The sequence below is a fragment of the Megachile rotundata genome, chromosome 4 (assembly GCF_050947335.1).
Source record: "Megachile rotundata isolate GNS110a chromosome 4, iyMegRotu1, whole genome shotgun sequence".
Lineage (NCBI taxonomy): Eukaryota > Metazoa > Arthropoda > Insecta > Hymenoptera > Megachilidae > Megachile > Megachile rotundata.
The window spans coordinates 20,360,201-20,381,344 of NC_134986.1; the positions used below are offsets into that span (position 1 = coordinate 20,360,201).

Genomic DNA, 21,144 nt, shown 5'->3' on the forward strand with positions numbered 1-21,144 from the left:
AAATTGTAAAAATAGAAGTCCTGTTCAATATTTTCAACATCTCAGTATCGTGTATAAATATTGAAAACCCTGAAACATACATGTATGTATAATACATTGTCTGGGATCTGCATTAACGATATAATATCGCGATTTGCATAAACCGTACAACATTGAAGTTTAAAAAATATTATTCAATTGTTATCGAACAGATTAAGAAAAGAAAGATAATATCAATAAGAAGAACTTTTGCGAAGTTGCAAGTTTTTAGCTAACAATTTCCGGAGATAGTGCAAAGCGATGAAACCAAAGTGCATCGTTCGGATACTTTCGGAAACGACACTCGTGGACTCGTGCGTTTCCGTTTCGCGCATGATCACAGTACAGAGGGAGTAGCATAACCCGATTAACCAAAGCCGCGGATCGTTTCATTTCGAGTCAGACGTCTGCTCTCTCAAGTGGCAGTTTGCTGTCTTTCTGCGTCCAAGATATATCATCGCTTCATTCCCATGTCTTCGACATATCTATCTCCGCGGTACATCGTAATGTACGGTGAAGTGTTTATGTAGTATTCGTTGCAACCGTAGACACCATTCACGAGCCAGACGAACATCTATCCATCCATCCATCCATCGACATCGACCTGAAACAACCTCGTGGACTTGGTCAGTGAAAAAGAGCTCTAATAAACGTTCATTCAACATGGAGCAGAAACGCCTGTACAAAGTGGTACTCACTGGAGGTAAGCTATTTATTTTCTTTCTTGCAAAATTCATTGCCATGTATTCTGTTCGGAAGATTGATTTTCGTTTAATCGGGTGTTTCTATTCTTCGGTCAAATTGGCTGAAAATAATGTCGTCGAAAAGGCATTTACGTGTCCATGAAAACCACGTGTTCGAAACCACTTCTTTCCGATCACCTTGCCCGATACTTTCCGTTTATCGCATTCGTATTCGTCAAGTTTTTTTTATGCACGAATAAACGAAGCGAAACATATCTCGCTTCCGCTTTTTCGTTTCCGTGACAATCACGTTACGTTCAATGATGCTTTGCGAGCTTATCACGGGCGTGAAAATATTGATTGAATTCCTTGTTGAACGTATGCGAGCAAATTGCATTAAATTTCTGAGTACTGCTCTTTTTTGTCGAATATTTAAACGAAATTGATTTCAAGATCGATTATACACATGTATATAAAAGATCGATGCGACTCGAAAAATGTTTACAGTGAAATACGACTTCGAAAACAGTGACAGGTCGATGCATCTAAAATTAATCGTTAGAAACGTATATCATAAGTCATTTGCATATGTAGAGTCGTAATAATACATGATAATTTATTTATTTGATACGTATATTCGAAACATTAGCGAGATCTAAATTTGACATCGAATTTCATGATGAATACAATAGTTGAATAATCGAACAATTATCATTACCACCATCTTTTTTTATATCGAAATCACGATCGATTTAACGAAGCAAGATCGTCGAGCAGAAATAGAATGGCTGTTCTAGAATTATTAGCCTTCGTAAATGAAAGATCGATGATCAATGATCCATCGTTCGATTTGGCTCGATTATTTCGTGTCGAACATGTACCCCCGTAACACAAATGCGATTAACCTCTACAATTGCTCGTAACAATACTCGGTTCGATACTGTCGATCTATTCCATACTCTTTTCTTCCACCGCGAAAATCAAGGCATTCAACGCGATAGGAAAAGTTTAATGTCTAGTATTATTAATAAGATATTATTAATAAAAATGTCGGGTTAACCTTCAACAATAAGTAGTTATTTCTATAAATTCTTTGTTACGACATCCTCGAGAGTGTTGCGCAATATTAACACGTTTAAAATATTCAAATTTTTTTTACATGACAATCAGTAACAATACTATGTTGTTTACATTTACGGCTCGACTGTTGTACCTTCTCCTTGCACGAAATAATATTTAAATTTGATTTAAATGCATTGTCAGCTTATCGAGTATGATAAGCATTGCAACGTGTACGATTAGCTCGCAAAAAAAGGCATATGTATTCACCTTAATTGTCTTTTTTTTTACTTTTACATCCATATACTTTTTGTTGCAAATTATTTCACAATTTTCAAAGTTGGTTAAAATTTGAGATAAATGTGATTCGCTATTACTTTGGCAAGGGTCAGTGTGCAATTTCATTTCGACATTGGAGTTGCATTATTTTACACAGATATATCTCATCCACGTCATCTTTATTTACGATAGTCGAGTTCAATAGCCACGTGGTATCGCGGAAGTCAAGGTCGGCTACGTCGTAATCTTTTTCCTGATCTTCGACAAGGATCATCCGTAATTCCTGATTCGGGAATTTAATCGGTTATTATCCAAATGTATGGTACAGGTCGTAACGATGTCATAAATTGAATCAAGCTATATTCTGTGATGTCCTTTCCGAAACTTTTTGCGGCGCACTCGTTTGTAATTTTTCAGTCATCGGGGTTTAAAATGAAAAAATTCCAGAATAAACATTCCATCTTATTTTTACTCTTGTGTTTCAGGACCTTGCGGCGGCAAAACGACTGGACAGACGCGGCTGTGTACGTTCTTTGAGAATATGGGTTGGAAGGTAGGCATTCCCAGCTTTGCTTATTCCAGTTTTGTATAAAAAAAGAGGAACCATTGCCCCTGCAAAAGAACGGTCTCGTGAGTTTTCTTTCTACGTGGCCATCTCTTGAATAAAAACACCCTTAACAGTTCCGAAAGAGGATGCACTGTGTCCTGAATTATACTTTTTCATTATTATTATTGTAAAGTCCGTTTTACTACATCGCAAAGCTTTTATCTTAAATTCAAGTAACGACACTCGTATGAATCTCTACGTGAACCACGTTTTTATTTCTTTTCGAGTAATAAAGATTATCTTTTGTGCGAGTAACGAATGTCCCTGGTAGCGACGGCTGAACGCGAATAGTTACGTGGTTGTAGAAGAATCGAGGGGAAAAATTGTGAGAAAAAGTGCGAATTGGATATGAGAATTGGTTTTTTGGGTTGTCACCCTTCGATGTGGATTCGATAGAGCGCTGGTTGTCTTCTTTTTCAGGTGTTCCGTGTTCCCGAGACAGCGACTGTGCTGCTCAGGTATGCATTACACGATAAACAAATTTACAGAAACAGAGAAAGGAAGAGATATCAAAAAGAAAAAGGAAAGCTTTTTCTTTTGCTCAAAGTGATTCGATCGAAACATCGCGTCTTCTCAATATCCTGGAATAAGAATAGTCGAAAGATTTTTGTTGTTCTTTGATCTTGACAGAAAGCCCGATGATTCTCGTAACACTTTGATCTTTTCGTTCGTAAAGCTTTCGCCTTAATTTCTTCCATAAACGAGACACGGAAAATCATGTACTGATAGTAGACAATAATCTTGATTGTGTGCATAATCACGATTTAATTATACGCGAAAGAAAACACGAGAGTATTTACGGTGCATCAACATCCTTTGTCATTGATCCAATGATCGTAAACTATTACGATTGTGGCAAACGATGATTCACCGACGGTAAAATCAATTAACCATGAGAATATTTTCTACGCAGTCACAAGAACAGTTATTCGACGTATACGCATTGTTCATTATGTAATATGTATCTTGTTCGAAGAATTGCTAGCGAATAGTGACACTAGCATGCTGATAGAAAGTCATTCGAGAATGATACTCGATCGAGTATTTCCCTATGTTTCAAACAAATATTTTGTCCTTTCTCACTAGAACCGAAGAATCATTTTTATATGTAAGGTATTTCATATAAACGACTCGTTTTAATTACGAATGAAAGATGCGAAAATAATGAAAAAAATTCCTGTAGAGATCGAAGCTTTTCGATAATTAATACTACTACAGGAGATCACCAAATATAGGAAATCGGCTGGTGCTTCAGATTTTATATAGCTGGAATTATTAGGAAGAAATCTACTTCAATCTTGACACGTGTTAAGCTTGGAATATTTCAAATTCAGGGTTTAGACTCGGCACTAAATTTAGAATATTTCAAACTTAAAATGCTTCGTACTTGGATCAAAGCTCAGAATGTCTAGAATTTCAAATTCGATACTGTTCAAAAATATCTGCAACCTTGATTCAATCGAAGCAAGAAATTATTTTTCAAATTCACAAAAAACTGATAATTTTTCATTATTTTCGTGTCTCTTATTGGTCGTTGAAACGAATTTCGCGTTATGAAACGACCTGTATATATAAAAAAGAATAGCAAAAGGATAGCTCACTATCTTTCTAGATTAGTTTCTCTTGCAGAGAAAAGCATATACGCTCCATTTAGTTTTTTTTTTGGAGACTTCTCTGAATCTCTTTCCACCTCTCACGCTTTAATATTACCAACTGTTTCATCCCTCGTCTGCTTTTTCCATTTCAGTGGCGGCATAAAGTTTTCAGACCTGAACGCTGAAGAGGGTAAGTCCACTTGAACTTTTCATTTTGTATCGCTAGCTTTAAGCTTCTCACGATGCACGTTTGTTGCGAATTTGCGTGGGTGGTTCGATTTACTACATTTCCTCTACGGTTTTTGCCTATTGATGTAAAACGATGTCTGTGCATTCTTCTCTTGCGTCGCGACGTTCTACGGTATTCCAATTTCGCCAAACTACGTTTGCGGCGTCGGTAAAACCACCCGTAAAAAGACGGTCGCGGTATTTTTGCGAAATAAGAATCGTCGCAAAATCGCATCCTGATATTAGAACAGAGACGTTAAAATATAGTTTCAAGTTATAATTTTTTTAATTGAGAACATATAGAAGTATAGACATTTTTCATTAAAAAATTCCTCTGTGAATTTTCAACGCCGCTTGTCCATTACTGGGTCAAGCTATTACCCTATTCAAAGTGAATTCTCCTCAAGTGTACGAGTTTACAAACACGTCTAGATGCATTCTTTGCTTATAGTTAGAATCAATCGATGCAGTCAAAATACGACGTCATTCTAAGCACTACTTTAAGCCTAAGTAGTAAACATTACCCTTATCATAATATATGAAGTAGTTGCTATCCGATAAATATCTTAATTGGCTTAATTTATATCCAGCTTTTTATCTTCGTTCGTAGTTGCGTACATACACATTTACACTGATAGTTTTTCACCCAGTAACAAAAGTGATTCAACGATTGTAATTCAAGTTTCTGGCATGTGAACTTGAAAGTATAGATACGTTTATCTTGCGCTTACATTAGTGAGTGACATAAGTTTCGCGAAAAAATACACGATAAATGTTAGAACGGTCGATCGATACGAGCACCTTGCGTGCCCTTTCCCTTACCTCAAGTATACTTGTCATTGCATATGCGTCGACTGTCATAACATCGACAGAATCTTCCATTTAATCCAAACAAAATTATGTTCCTTGACTAAACTTAAGGCTTACAGAAATTCGAATACTGATTTGAACAATTTTTTAATCAAAGCTACTATCAGTGAAATCTCACCCTGTAAGCAATAGTTTTATCATCATCATTGGCTTAAAATAAAAAATGATTGCATCGAGATCTACAACGATGAGAATTGCAACGATGTCAACGTCATTTGATACTTTTCTTTGAAAGTTAATTATTGATTTACGAATGGAAGGGTGGAAAGTACTATTAGACAAACATCATAAGTTGTATGCACGTGCAATGGGGTCGAATGGGTTCGAACCGACTTCGTAGATTTACTTAGGGAGAAATATGTGCTCGAGGATTATACTTGACTTAGGGTTGCATAAGGTCAAAATTGCGTTTGAACAAAAATGTTTAGGCATAAAAAGTAGTGGAGATATTAGGTGACGTTGATGTATGTCCTCCAAAAAAAAGGCATTTAGATACCTCACAGTTATCTCGACACAATAAGTATAAGTTAACTTCTATCATTAGTCTCATGATCAGTTGCTGATAAAATACAAAGTCATTCGATAAAATTAAATGTACGTTGCGCTAAAATTTCTGTATAACATTAAAATTTACTTAATAGTTATTTTATCTTTAAATGATTGGCTCTCACGTGTTTCAAGTTTGTACTAGTTTGATAAATTTCTTGTATCTTCTATCTTGCACGATAAAATGTTCATTTTTGTAGAACGTATTTTTTTTAAATGCAAATCTAAAACTTGTCAATTGCACAAGGTTACATCACGTTTTAAAAAGTTGAGAAAACGCGTCGATGCCAGTTCGAACACCTTCGAATGCATTTAATGACGGAAACGCGAAAGACGTCAAACGAGAGAGAGGGAGTCATGCATTTAAGTACAATAACAATCTCCTCTGTGCAGTTGGTTGCGGGTGGGTTCAAGAAGAATGGCTAATGTAGTTAGTCTGTCGATTGCGTAAAATCGAAACCGGCAACTTGCCAAGATTCTTGGATAGCAACGAATCACGAGACAAGCGCATCGTGTGTTTTCGAACGATGAACGCTTTAGATGACACTCGGATCGTGTTGGACTATGAAGAAGAAAAAGAAAATATTCTATTGCTTCGAAAGTCTGCTAGCGATAAGAAAAACTACAAGATCTTTTTTTACGGACAGGGAGAATGTGGTCCGAGGCTTTTATGCAATAGCGTTTATGGAATAGTAAGACCTTCTTTTTATCCAAAAATACTCTGATAGATTGAACGTTTAATTATATGACATGTGACACCGCCAGAAGATACGGCGGTACAACGCGGCAAAAAATTTTAAACGATAATGGCGACTGCAACGTGTGACACAGTAATTTGAACGTTTAATAATAAAAAACTATACTCGAATCACCCAATTTTATGATGAAATATGGAAATTAACTGGCCGAATTTACATTCTGTATACTTTATAAGAAAAACGAATTCGGTAAAAGTATCGAATAAAAAAGTTGACACAAAATTTTCTGCAACTTTTGGTGTACCCTGTACTCGGTGACCTGCAAATGGAAATTTATCAGCCGAATGAATAAACAACGATGTATGTTCGATTATCGTTTGCACGTTATGCTGCTCAAGAAAGCGTAAATACTTTATTCGTAGGTTTTTTCTATCATAGGTAGACCATATCGAATCCCTATAATTAATTTACCTATTATTATTTCTCAAGGTGCTACTCGATCGTGATTATCCTCGATAGGTCAGCCAGAGCACCTTCTCACTTGGCTACTTCTTCACTGAATTAATCGTTCGTATCTAATAACATGGAAGCGAACGCTTTGCCATCAATTTCGCGTTGGTTTCGTATCATTTGCCTTGAAAAAATATTTCTATGCAAATAGACACCATGGTCGCTATTATATCATCGTACTGACTTGCGAATTGTGGCTATTTTAACAAGGTTATATTACAAAAATTTTTTTTTCCCCAATCAAATAGCGTGGTCATGAATTGTATGGATACGTGCATATTTCTTCTACTACACAGATATATATTTTTTATTCGGCGTACGGTGATACCTGGAGTTTTATAATTTAGTTAACAGTTGTATCAATTAAAAATTTCGATAAAATATGCCATTATTACACCATGTGGTCATTTGTATTTATCTACATATTTTAAAAATAATTTTTGCAGAGATAACATACATTACTTACTTCAACGTTAACAAATTTTGAAATATGTATGGCGATACATGTAATTGTTTGATAACTTACGTATATCAGTTTTTTGTTAGAATAAAGAAACGTAAGTGTAGGGTCATTTTTCCATTTACCATTCCATTTTCCATTTAATTATGAAAATTAAATGCACGAATTTGAGGAGTTAGAAATTTGAATAATTCTAAGTTCGAAAGCCAACGAGCGACATCCAAGAGGCCACTTGCGCTCCCACTAGTTTTCTAATATATTTGCATAGATTTCGCGAGCAACCATGGATAATAATACACCGGTAAAATTATATAACTTAAAATTGAGATCAGAGTCGCGTTAAGAGGTTACACGAGGTAACACCTCTCTCGAAAAACACTCGTTCCGTTGTTACCACCCGTGTGTGCATGTTCGCAGAATGTTCGAGTTGTGAAATGTGTCGTTTTCGATATATTACCCGCGATATCTTGCCAGCTTCTCAGCGTTTCGAGACGAAATGGGAAATGCTTAACCAGTTTCACACTTTCCGAAGAATCCAACAGGTTGACATTAAAAGAATCGTTTAACCAGCGAACGGTTGCCAGAGATCAAACTGCAAATGCATTTTCCACGTCAGTTCCAACTGGAAAATTGAATCATGTTCAATCGCTCGGAATTTTCCTTGCATCGTGCGAAAATATCTTTCAACCGCGTCGAAAGAGACTCATAGTACGCTTACGTAAAGGTATTTGTCGGTTTAAATCCTATGCCCTTGAAACACCGATATTAACCAGGCTTCGCAAGTAAATCCTCCTTTTGGCTTCTTTAACCAGAATATGAAGCGACGCGTACACGTCGATTTTCATCATCGCCGCAACCCTGCTATCGATACTAAAAGGCTGTTAATTTATCGGAAGACGCATTAGTCTTCCACTTTTTAATTGCATCGAAATACTTTGTTACGAGCGTGTTCTACTTAGGAAGTCCTACGATTCGCATTGAAGTCGAGGTGTACTCCACGTACATGGAAATGGTACAGTGACTCATGCATTTATTTACGGGAGAGTCGATTTTTTATTTACATAGATAGGACACATTAGTTGGCACTGTTTCGGTGATTGGCTCTTTTTTTCTTGTAAATTGTATCTATTTTTATCTTTTTGTTTATTATTTATAAGAGTATGACACCAACTACGTATAAATAAGCATGCCAATAATTAAAATAATTCGTGCGTTATTTAGTATTTGGTGCCAATAATTGAGGACTAGTATTTTTATAAAAATTTATTTTATGGAAAATAATTTCAAAATGATCCTAAAGACTATTATTCACCAAAGAGATAAACCTTCAATTTTTTAATACCTGTAAAATTTTCTACAAATCCAAATTAGGTATTACTGGTTTGACATATTGTCTTGCAATATCGACCGGTATTAATTACTGCACGAGAGCCCTGAACATCCTATTTATTCTAATAGTTCATATCTCTCCCGCGTGTTCGAGTAAATGAAGTTTCACGTAATCATAAGATATAGCTAATAAAATCGTTCATTTGTTAATGTAGGTCATCGATAATAAGGTTCTATATATTTTGAACGTAACCGGAAACGTAGCCTAATAAGTTCGTTATATCGAGCGCTGGTTATTAATAAATTCATATTCGATGCATCCGCGCTCAATTGTCGCTCTCTATCGAGATCATACATACCACACCCTCGTGTGTTCTTTGGTCACTTGCCAATTTGGTTTTATCGTGTCTTAGAAATTGTTACAAGATTCCCAGTTTATATTTCAAGGAAGGGATAAACGTTCAAAGACGTCAAAACGGTATATTAATCGCTAACGTAGTTAGAATTTGTGCTTACGGAATTCGATGTCCCGTGAGACTCGTAGGAAGAAAGAACTTAATACTCGCAACAAAATTTTAATTTGGCCAGTATCATTTTCAATTGTTTAATTAAAAAAGAAATCCATTTTCGTGGTCGAATAAAAGTGAGACAGAACGGTATGCGGGATTCACGGTTGGATTTTCTCTGTGTATTTTCGAGCCAAATACCACGGTGGTTGAAAGCTGGCGTGGAAATGAAATTGTTTCAGAGAGGTGCGGTGGAAGCTTTGGTGAAGGTGTCAGGTTTGCTAGGATGATTAAACGAGTGCTCGCTAGGGGAAATGATGAAAAGTGTCACGCTGAAACGGAGTTTACCTGGGCATGAATTTTTTTTCTATGTGACATGCACGAAGAGTAATTTAGTCATCAAAGAACCCTGCTGTTCATTCATCGATCAGTTTTCGCCACTTTGCACGTGATTGAATCTCTTGATGTTTTATTATTTTTTTTTACATGCACGAGAGTACGGCACTTTTAAAACGCGAAGATTCTGGAGCTTTTTATTCTTCGATTAGAATTTTACAAAGTATTTTATCTACTTTACAAAGATCGGAAAGATCAATTCGCACTGAAAGCGTAGATAATTAGCAAGGAATAAAACATTGAATATGTAAATATAACAGCAGAAAAAGTGATATGCAATTAGAATAACTGCGCACAATTCCGTATCCGGTGCGATAGGATTTTTATTTCATTTTTCTTTTTTTGTTAACCAGTTTAGTGGTGCAATACGATTCCTCGAAGGTCGAGCTGCACCCAATAACGACCAGGCATTAATTAACAAGTCATCCAGTTCTGACAGGATACGGTGGGTTTGGATCAACTCTACAGGTCGAATCAATTTACTTGATCAACAAAAGCGTATGTTGACGCATGAAATGAACAGTGCATAATATAATCCATTACGTACATTTTCGTTCTCTGTTTGCCTTGCAGTAAAAGGAATTACATAAATCATTAACTAGTTAGTGGAGTTGAAGTCTTTATTGACTCAAAATTTCATTTCTATACCAGCGATGAACGATCATTTTCAAACTCCAAGTCCCAAATTTTTCAAGTAGCAAAAATTTACGACGCTTAAAAAAAATTATGATACAAGTAGAATTAGCCTGTAATCTCGTTCGAGAACACTGGATAATGCGTTGAATTTCGCACGCCTCCTACAAAGCTGTAAGAGGAGCTGTTCCTTTGGTCACTGAAAAACGATCCCACGGGTTGCTGCATCCTTTATTCTTTTTCCTCGCAGACGGCAATAGGATCCACACTCGCACGACAGTTCCACTTCTGAAGCTTTTTGCTGAGACCACATGTCTGATGACGTAGCAGTTCGCGTATGTCACTATGGTCAGATAAAATCCTCTTCTTTAACCCTCGTCGCGATTTGCGCTGACTCGCGAAGTCAGAGTTTGACCTCGATTAAAAGCAAAAAAGTTCTGTCTCGTTGTCTTCGATCAATCGATCCATTGGGGTTCGTTGAAAGTTTAATGGTAGACTATATGAAGTTTGGGCTAAACGGTTGGTCATCCTCTATTGTCTTTGATGATCACGTATTTCACGGGTTCTTTCACCCTTCTAATTTTATACTTGTATTAACTTGTATTGTATTAACTTTATGGATTTATTTAGGATGTGGATGCAAGTATAGTTCATTGAAAATAGTGCCAGAGTATTTTTGACTCTAATACTTAGTGTTTCATCACTTGTATTTCATTTATACTTCATATCAGTCCATTGTAATTTGAAACTTTGGAACTAGTCAAACGCAGTAGACTTTGTTTAGGTATTGAAAGTAATATTACAAAAATCAGGTAGATATGTAACCCTGATTGTAAGTTAAAAACAAAGCTATCAGAATTGTTGAAACGTAGAAATACGGGAGTAGCCCCGCAACCGTCAGGGTTCGAATGAAAGAAAGCAATTGCAAGGGAAATCGATACCATGGGTTTTCGAATCACGCAGACAGGCGACCTCGCGTGCAGAATGCTAAACAATTTTGGTAGCAAATAATAGGACGGGAACAGGAATGGAACGAAGGGATGGGAAGCCGTCGATAACAGCGGTGATTCGTTATGAAAACCATTCGGTTAAAGGGAAACTCGCTTGAAGGGGGGAAGAGCTGGTTTATCGAACTGAAAGTATCTTCAAGGTCGGTTGGTTCTAGCAAAGGGATCCGTGTCGCGACCTTCGATTACGAAGTCGTCACAGAGACGTTACAGGAACAGGTCCGACAAAGGGGAAGCGAGGTGGCCAGAAATCTTGGAGGTTGACTCCAGCGAGGGTGAGTCTTAAAGTCTCTTGCTTCGAAGGCGATGTACACCATGGATTCGTAATTCGTCATGAAAGATGATGATACAGGACTGGAACATTATTTTTAACGGTTACCAGTTTTCGCTTTTTGTAAGACGAATTACATCCTACGGTGTATATGGACGAAGGTTCTCTTCTTGAAACCAAAGAAAAACCACGGCCAGGAATTACACGCTACGTCCAAGAAGCAACTCGAACTTTTTCCCTCTTTTCTCCTTCTTCTACCATCCCTCCGTGTTGTTTTATGAAGTTGTACAGACAACAGATATATCTATTTTAACAAGAAGTCGTAATTTCTGAGCGTGGTTTGTCATTGTCGAAAAGAAAGAGGACCTTTTGCCTTGCTAGAGCAATTCAGGTCGATCCTTGCTGATAGAAAGCCATCCTGGACAATTGAATCGAGCCATGCTGCACTTGGTAAATTAGGTACGAGCATTTTTGTATTTTGTGTACTGAAGCTGCTAAATCTTCTCTACGTAGCGCTCCTTTATGAGTATGAGATTTTTGAACGATGAATCTATTTATCAGGTATCCTGATCTAAGGAGACATTCTCGTTTAGTCAATTGTACCTGCTAGAGCTTCTGTAATAGAGGAGTAATCATTTGTCGATAGGATTTATCACAGATATCCTAATCTCAGGAAGCAGACTGTCGATACGTACCTCTCTCATAGCTCGTATCTTTTAGTTATCTTTGCTTCTATATTCTACCAGTTGTTGAATTAACCAGTTATTGAGTTGTTGACTCGTTCCGGAGTATGTATATGTATGTACGCTAGATGTATTCGATTCCTAAAGAGTTCGCTAATGAATCAGAAAAAATTAATCGCATGTCATATCATGTGATCATATTCAGTATTTATCGACCTAAAAAACGTTCGGAGAATAAGCATTGATCATTGGACGATTACGGATAAAAAACCATTCAGGTTAATAAAAATGTAAAACGATATTTCAGTTATGGACGATTATCGTACTTCGTCGAGGTCTCCAGACGACCGTTTCGTTAATTGGATTTTTTCGCCGATGCGATAAAAGGGACGTATTAACGGCAAGCGCATGGTTGTTACGAGTCGTTAAATCCGTCTGCAACGACATGACTATCTCTCGCGAATGAGCAACTATGTAATATCGGCGATATCAAAATATGCGATACAATGCACAAACATCAATGAAATAACTCCTGTGTACATTACCGATCAAAAGTCTAAAGCTACTTGATTCATGTTTGCACTTCTTTTATCTTAATTAGCAACCTAACTCAAACCTACTGCCAATCTAACCGTAATCAACACAGCATTATGTAAAATATTAACATACGAGTTCGGATTTTACGATCACATCAGGTATAATTAGAAGATCTGGGGGATACAAGAGCGTAAGAATATAGAGATTTAAGAGATCTAGAAGTTTAAATACAGATATAGAAATTTAGCACAAGCTGGTGACGCAGCAGTAAACAAGCGTTTATCACCCTTCTGTTATTTTCCTTTATCACTAATCTACGGGGATTTTTTCTTATTCGATATCGCGTTAGTGTACTACACTAATCGATTAAAACACCTTAAATAAATAGTTTCGAGTATCAGACATTTCGAGTAATCACGTTACCGATAGTAATTACATCGATGCACTGATTGCACTCGACGTAAATTGCTTTTCCAACGATCGCACATTGATCAACGATATTGTACATTTTGATTGTTCTTGAAAAGCTAAGATATCGCGATTCACTTTTCCTCGATCGTGGTCAAGTATCGATCCAAGTACACTGCTCAAAAGAAATATGGCATAGAAAAATTTTAGGCAAAAATTGGCCAAATTCGACTGATGATAACTCCGTGAAAAATCATCGCAAAGTTATGCTCTTTTTTTTTAAATTAAAGCTTGAGATCTCTACTTTAAGACCCTGTAGTTTGATTTTAGATTTGATGCATCCCTACCACAATAACACCGTAAATGTGAGGTCATGTTTGCAATATTGAAAATTACAAAGTTTGACGAAATGCATGGACTTGCCACATTTTTTTTTGGCGATACTGTTTACAGCAGCATAAAGTACAAACCTTTATCTTTAATTTCCAGTATGTGAAAAACCGCTACCATTTTTTTCTGCAAAGATACAGAACTTTAAAGAAACCCTTGCATTTATGGTATATACCGCCGCCATTAGCATTACCCGATGTGCAGGTCGGAGAGGTTGCTGGACAGATTTTGCACATTATATGGCTCTGACAGGAGCCTTTTCTGTGTGTATTTGTGTGTGAGAATCTGTGTGTGTGTATGAATTATCATCGAGAAGCCTCGTTGAGAATCATTCTCGAATTTTGCAGTCCCAATTCAATTTGATTGCTTCCATATTCTGCAGTAAGTCCAAATTTGAACCCTATAGAAATTTAACAAGACAACCTACCAATCTGTAAGATCTATCGCAAGTCTTAACTGAAATTTGGAATGACATTCCACAGGAAGAAATTAGGGCTTGCATTAACATGAGTAATCGACTGCAAGGGATAATTCAACAACGCGGTGGAAACACGCGTTATTAGAATTCAAACATACAGACACACAGATACTCACACACAAAAAGGCTCTTGTCAGAGGCATATGATGCGCAAAATCTGTCCAGCAACCTCTCCGAGGTGCATATCGGGTAATGCTAATGCCGGCGGTATATGCTATAAATGCAAGGGTTTCTTTAAAGTTCTGTATCTTTGCAGAAAAAAATGGTAGCGGTTTTTCACATACTGGAAATTAAAGATAAAGGTTTGTACTTTATGCTCCTGTAAACAGTATCGCCAAAAAAAAATGTGGCAAGTCCATGCATTTCGTCAAACTTTGTAATTATCAATATATCAAACATGACCTCCCATTTACAGTGTTATTGTCGTAGAGATGCATCAAATCTAAAATCGACCTACAGGGTCTTAAAGTAGAGATCTCAAGCTTTAATTTAAAAAAAAGAGCATAACTTTGCGATGATTTTTCACGGAGTTATCATCAGTCAAATTTGGCCAATTTTTGCCTAAATTTTTTCTATGCCATATTTCTTTTGAGCAGTGTATTTACATTGATTCATTCAGTTTCTATACTGTACTCAACATTTTTCTTGGAACGCAACTTGCAAATTGCTCTGTGAACACGTTGGTTCTCACAAATCTTATTCTCGTATATCATACGTGATCGTTATTGCTTATCAGTGCGTCACATATTAATAAATGTATGACTAATTAATTAATTTCCTCTGTTGCTACATATGTCATTGTAAATTCAAAAGAAATTTACATAGTTCACTCCGTAGTTTCTCGTGTTTAGTGGTTGATCCTTGTAACAAAGCAGTCAATTGATATAGTCTTCGTGAGAAGACTATAATATGTTAATGTTCTGTTTCAGCATTCAAATTTCAAGAGAACCTTCTTCGCACGATGATACAAATAGAGAATACGTTTTTCCAATTGGGTGAGAGCTGCTCGCGAAATTGCCTTATAATCTGTGATCGTGGCGCTATGGATGCCTCTGCATGTAAGCTATTTTTTAAATAAGATTGTTACATTATTTGATATGCAACAAAGTAAGAATAACCATGTTCGTCGATCCTCAGTTATTTCAAAGGACAAATGGGAACTGATGATGGCATCGAACGGTTGGAACAACGTTGAGCTGCGAGACAACAGATATAACCAGATCATCCACATGGTGTCGGCAGCCAACGGTGCCGAGGAATTTTATTCGACCGAAGAGCACGCGTGCCGATCAGAAGGTGTAGAGTTGGCCAGAGAGCTCGATTACAAAGCAGCCGCAGCCTGGGTCGGTCATCCTTACTTCGACGTAATCGACAACTCACAGGACTTCGAGTCGAAAATTTGCCGTATGATCGAATGCGTGTGCCAGAAACTGGGCATCGACATCGGAGACAGATTACGATCCAGCAGCCGAAAAGTCAAGTTCCTTGTCAAAGGTCCTCTACCTTCGGACAGCGAGTTTCCACCGTTTCAAGACTTCGATGTCGTCCATAACTACCTCCAAAGTAACAATCCGAAGATGCAAGCTCGTCTCCGCAAACGCGGCCAAAAAGGTCCGTCTTGCAAGCTTCGCTGTTCGAATTTAATTGTTCCACTTCCAAATCCGATGCGCTAAATTAATCATTAGAAGACGAGAAGCCTATTTTTAGGCTCCACGAGGCTCTGTTATTTTTCCTAATACAATGCCATGTAGTTAATTTAATTTCTTGATATTCCGCTTGCAGGTCATTGGTCCTATATCCACACGATTCGGCGTCCGAAGATGTGCGGGCAAGTGATCGAAGTTAAGACCCAGTTAACCCATCGTGATTATTTGAACATGCTTGCTCAACGCGACGACTCGCATTTCACGATCTTCAAACGTCGACGTTGTTTCCTTATCAACAATCAGTATTTTCAGTTAGACATATACAGAGAACCAGCTCATCCAAGGTAAAGATTAAAACAACTTCATAAGCGTTATGCATAGAAAAAGATCTTTATTAAAATGTTGTGACAAACAACGAGTTAAGGATGTAATTGTTTATAGGTGCCGTGGATTGATGTTGCTTGAAACGTACACAGCATTAACCGGAGACGAGCTCAAGAATATACTACCACAGTTCCTGACAATCGAGAAAGAAGTCACTGGCAATCCGGACTACAGCATGTTCAATCTGAGTCTACGAGAAGAATGGAACAATACCAATAAATACTGCCATAATTTACACGGTACGTATATTCATTTTTGTATTATTAAGCGAAGATACCCGTGTTATTTTATGATGACAGAAGTGACACAAAGCAGGTATCAGTGATGGGCAATTATTTTCCGAAGTTCCAAAATTTCAAACTGACAAAGTTAAAAAATTCGAAAGTCTCTAAAAATCCGAAATTCCGAAATTCCAATAATCCTAAACTTCCAAACTTTTCTGGGCTCATGCGCACTCATGCCTATGATCCCTTTGATGACCACTTAATCTACCCATCACTGGCATAGATTAATCGTTTCATACACAAATACTTTCGTATACATATAGGCAATCTTTCGTTTGATCAGTCTGTTTTGAATTGCACAGATTACGCTCTTGCAGGCTTGACGGAATCTGGATCTGCAGAAAATAAAAATATTAATACTTCAGAAGCGAGAGGTACATCGGCTAAAAAACATGTAAACGGGGCAAGTAACGGGGTTGAGTCTAGAATTAATGGTGTAAACGTAACTGTAAATGGTGTAGATAAAGTTGTGAATGGCATACAAAATGGTGTCCACGGTGTTGCGAATGGTAACGCGAAATTCGTTGAGAGAAACAGCATCAAAAGCAATAGCCAAGTACGCGAGAATCCTACGAAAACGTTGAACGATAGTTCATAAGAAAATAAGCGGCAAAAGAATGTAAGAAAAATACGGAGAAAGATTTTGAAACGATGTAAAAACACGATGATGAAAGTTCAGCAATGATAAGAGACAAATTAATTGAAGCAATTCCAAACACTACAAGATGAAGTATTCTATTGGCACTGACAACTCGATCTGAGAAAAAAAAAAAACTTTTTTTAGGCAATACGAAGAATGATAAAGTTCTAAACACTTCGATACATATTTTCTAATTGACCTTGTATGTGCACATCTGGAACTATTTGATGCGAAATGTACTTAATATAATTCGACTGTAACTTATTTTTTACCGATCCGTTAAACGAGTACTATTGATTAATATATACCGGGTATTTTTACATCTAACTCGCATCACTTCACTTTTCATCTCCTCTTTACTTCATTATGTATCTTAACGGTAGAGTATTGTCGTCGTAATATTTTATTTAAGGCAACTACTATAAATGATTGTGATACAAAATACAACGTGTAGCACATAGCAAAGTACGTTATTCAGCTATGTAATTATTCAAGAACATACGATCAGTGTGAAGTATACTTTACCTTTAGAAAAATGTTTAATATTGTCTCGATAGAAAATTAATATTCTGCACTAAAGTGAAACAGAGATTTCAATTCATCAATTTTTGCCGTAGAAGACGAAAAGCTTTTGTCCTTGTATCGTAGATTTAATTACAGTTTTTGCAGGTGTATTATTTATTAGTGGTACCGTGTAAAATGTTGAGATAAATCTAATGTTTTATCTTTTAATAATAATAATAATAATGGTCGGGTAATTAAAGAAAAGAGAAAAGTATGGTTCAATGATTGTACTGTTCCACAGTATTGTCAGAATTGTGTATTACATAGTCATGACGAACTAATTGTCGTACACGATATAGTACTTAACAGGTGTTTCCATAAAGGTTTCAGTCCGTACAAGACAAAGTCTTTTAATTTATTGGAAATACCGTTGGTATTAAACAAAGAGATCGATTAATGAATTGCAATCTTAAATAGAAATGTTTTGAAGTAAATTAATTATTGAGTAATTATTATTATTATTTAATTTATAAATGAAAATTATTTCGTCATTGATCATAACTTAATGAACGTAAACTGTGATGATTATATACATGTTTATTTTACATAAAAAACATTTATCACAAATATTATAATTGTTTAGAGACAAAGTGCCTGTGAGATGTTCAGTCGCGGAAGTGAAAAGAATGATATATAAAATATATATTTTCAATGAAAGATGCAATAATCAACTATCGATGCACTTAAACCACGTATAATTGATCTGAACTCATATTGTACCCATGATTATCTAATAAAATGTCATGTGCCTATCATTTTTTGTCCATTTAATACCTGTCCATTATTCTTTTGATTAATCGATCATATATTAAATAATTCTTCACTGTCATTTTGATTTCAGATTAAGGCTTATACACGTTTTCATATGGTATGGATAGAAGAAGAATATAAACCGATTACTTATTGATCGTTTCGATTTACTACTATTTTGCCAAAGATACTGTTTCACATGTTCCTTTCTACATGAAATTGAAACGAAGACTTACAATTACAACTTTTTAATTTTAAAATAGTTTTTAATACTGTAATATAATTCCTTTGTATACAAAATTCATACATTATTTTCAGGGTATTGAAAAATTTTAAATAGTATTTCTTTATAATTTAATGAAATAGTGTGTTTACAAAAGGTATATATATGTTACATATGAAATTAAAAAAGCGTTTTACTAATAAAAGTACTTAAGTAATTAGATCACATAAAAAGGAAGATACATGGTATTATATTAATAAAAGTAAACCTGCCTAACAAATATTTCCTTCTATGTGGAATCAAGTAAGTTGTGTTTCATATGTATAACATTATGTAAAAAGATATAATGCATAGTGGAAGCTTAGTTGTTATTTTTGGTATACCATGTTACATGTTATTTTTAGTATCTAATTTAGATACTAAGCAGCTTTATCAAGAAGAAATGTTAACAACATTGTACAAGAAGATACATAAATCTTTTTTATATAATAGTACTTTTATGTAAGTGATAATTTTTACTTTGTACATTAAACAACATCTAAAAATCTTTATTAAAGCTGTAGCGATACTTATAAGATTTAAATACAGTATTACTTCTATGCTTAAATACATTAGAATTCTGATACAGAAAACTTTCAAATAGCTATCTCTTTTCGGTAAAGAAAAAAAGAAAGAAATATAGGTACTGAAATTGTTTGACAAGTAGTAAGAAGACTACTTCAATTACTGTAGATTATAGATAAACTAGAAGCATTAAATATGTATAAATAGAAATATTTATAAAATTGTTTGCATGCAAAACATAATGAATTATGATTCATGTATGCAGGTCCCTGGAAGTATTAATTATACAAGTAAACTCTAATTATTATATACATAACAAACAATTTTCTATAAATATTGAGTAGTATTTAAATAATTCTTAAACTGTCAATTGATTCTGAAATATGTATGATATAAATGTGTCATAAGTGTATTTTTTGCTGGAAGCATGTATTTGTTTCGTGTATTTTTTTTCTTAAACTTTTTGTTGATACACGACGAAGCAATCAGTGTTTTATACTATTCTTTCGTTCAGAAAGCAATTTATGCTTTCTGATCCTTGTGGAAGTTCACAGATTCAATGAATCATAAAAGTTAAAAATCATATATCCTTTTCCTTCGAACAGCTAGTCATATGTTAGTATTAGCATTTATCTACTAATGGCTTTAGCTTGTTGCGCTTTGTACATTTTTAAGACTTTTTTACTGGGTATTAAAGACTGACTTAATCCTGGCCTTTTTTTACGTTTATTCATTTGATTATTTTCTTGATCCACCTCATCATCATCATTCATGGAAACTTGACCATTATATTGGGTCTGACAAATAACTGTTTCTTGTGGTATACGAATTGCTTCTAGTTCAGCTGCTGTTCGGTGTAAATCTGAATCGTGTGCGAAAGTACAGTTATGACCAAACCGGCATCTACCTTTTCTATAATTCCAACAAATCTTTCGACCATTAATCATTTTTGTATCATCTAGAGTCGGTGTCATTTTCACATGTTTCTCAAGAATAGCACTCTTTGCCTTTTCTGCTTCGACAAATGGATTTGAGAAGACTGAGGTTTTCATAACAGGTATACTATTAAAATCTGGAGTTGGTAATGGAAGTTTCTCTTTGGAAGCTGCTGTATTTGGTGCTCCTTCGTTCTCATTAGTTTTATCCTCTTCATTATCCTCTTCTCCATCTTCCTTAAAACTAAGGGTTAGGCAATATCAGATTACAAAGAACAAGTTCAATCTTACGTATAAGTACCAACCTTGACTTAGTATATTCATGCTAATTTAAAGGTAAAAAATTGCAGTACTATAATATTCTAATGATATATTTTATTAAACAAGCGGTAATTGAATTAAGATCACATACAATGCTACATATTTTATTCATTGTTTAATTAGTAAATAAGAGTTTTATATATAAAAATAAAACTACTGAAACATAAAAGTTAACAGAATGTATACTCTCGAACAGTATAAACGTATCCTGTACGATTTTCGTTTTGTAAATACACGTGCGGATGCACCAAATGATTTGTTGCATAAATATGCATATTAATACAATTAGAGTGGTAGGAGCATATTAATAATCGCAGTTTATTATGAAAATTAACATTTACGTAATTATAAGGTGTTTAACGAAGGGGAACAACAAACAACGCGAAACATGCTCATATTGGTGAAAGCTTACGTGTTATCAGCATTATCTGAGACATCGTCACTACTACTGTCCGAACTTGAGGAAGTTCCATAATCCGCAACCAAGGAAGCCATTGTTCTTACCAATTAATTAACAATATACTCTAACAACCACTAATCTAATATAACCATTATAAATTGTTATGTTACTGTCTACATGAAGACAATGTGGCAACACCGCGAAACGAACGTCACCGGAAATTACCGCCGACGCTGTTGTTT

At 35.5% G+C, this 21,144-nt stretch overlaps 2 protein-coding genes across 9 annotated transcripts; one reads left to right on the plus strand and one right to left on the minus strand.

The window, feature by feature from the left end:
• Nucleotides 1-356: 356 nt before the first annotated feature.
• Ttd14 (TRPL translocation defect 14) lies at nucleotides 357-19,958 on the plus strand. Of its 7 annotated transcripts, none has more exons than XM_076530369.1 (10): nucleotides 357-721; nucleotides 2,525-2,592; nucleotides 3,067-3,104; nucleotides 4,394-4,431; nucleotides 11,583-11,699; nucleotides 15,121-15,249; nucleotides 15,329-15,802; nucleotides 15,974-16,181; nucleotides 16,279-16,460; nucleotides 18,551-19,958. In XM_076530369.1, exons 1-10 carry the CDS (start codon nucleotides 682-684, stop codon nucleotides 18,553-18,555), a joined length of 1,299 nt encoding a protein of 432 aa, XP_076386484.1. In that variant the 5' UTR covers nucleotides 357-681; the 3' UTR covers nucleotides 18,556-19,958. The 7 variants fall into 7 exon arrangements, with proteins under 7 accessions (XP_076386484.1, XP_076386482.1, XP_076386481.1 ...); XM_076530367.1 differs by lacking the exon at nucleotides 18,551-19,958 and adding an exon at nucleotides 16,823-18,464; XM_076530366.1 differs by lacking the exon at nucleotides 18,551-19,958 and adding an exon at nucleotides 16,808-18,464 and having other exon boundaries at nucleotides 361-721.
• On the minus strand, nucleotides 17,881-21,143 carry LOC100875398 (uncharacterized). Of its 2 annotated transcripts, none has more exons than XM_012290168.2 (2): nucleotides 20,915-21,143; nucleotides 17,881-20,425 (listed from the first exon to the last, which is right to left on the minus strand). In XM_012290168.2, the coding sequence occupies exons 1-2, from the start codon at nucleotides 20,995-20,997 to the stop codon at nucleotides 19,876-19,878; spliced, it is 633 nt and encodes a 210-aa protein (XP_012145558.1). In that variant the 5' UTR covers nucleotides 20,998-21,143; the 3' UTR covers nucleotides 17,881-19,875. The 2 variants fall into 2 exon arrangements, with proteins under 2 accessions (XP_012145558.1, XP_012145567.1); XM_012290177.2 differs by having other exon boundaries at nucleotides 17,881-20,414; nucleotides 20,915-21,106.
• Nucleotide 21,144: the final 1 nt, after the last annotated feature.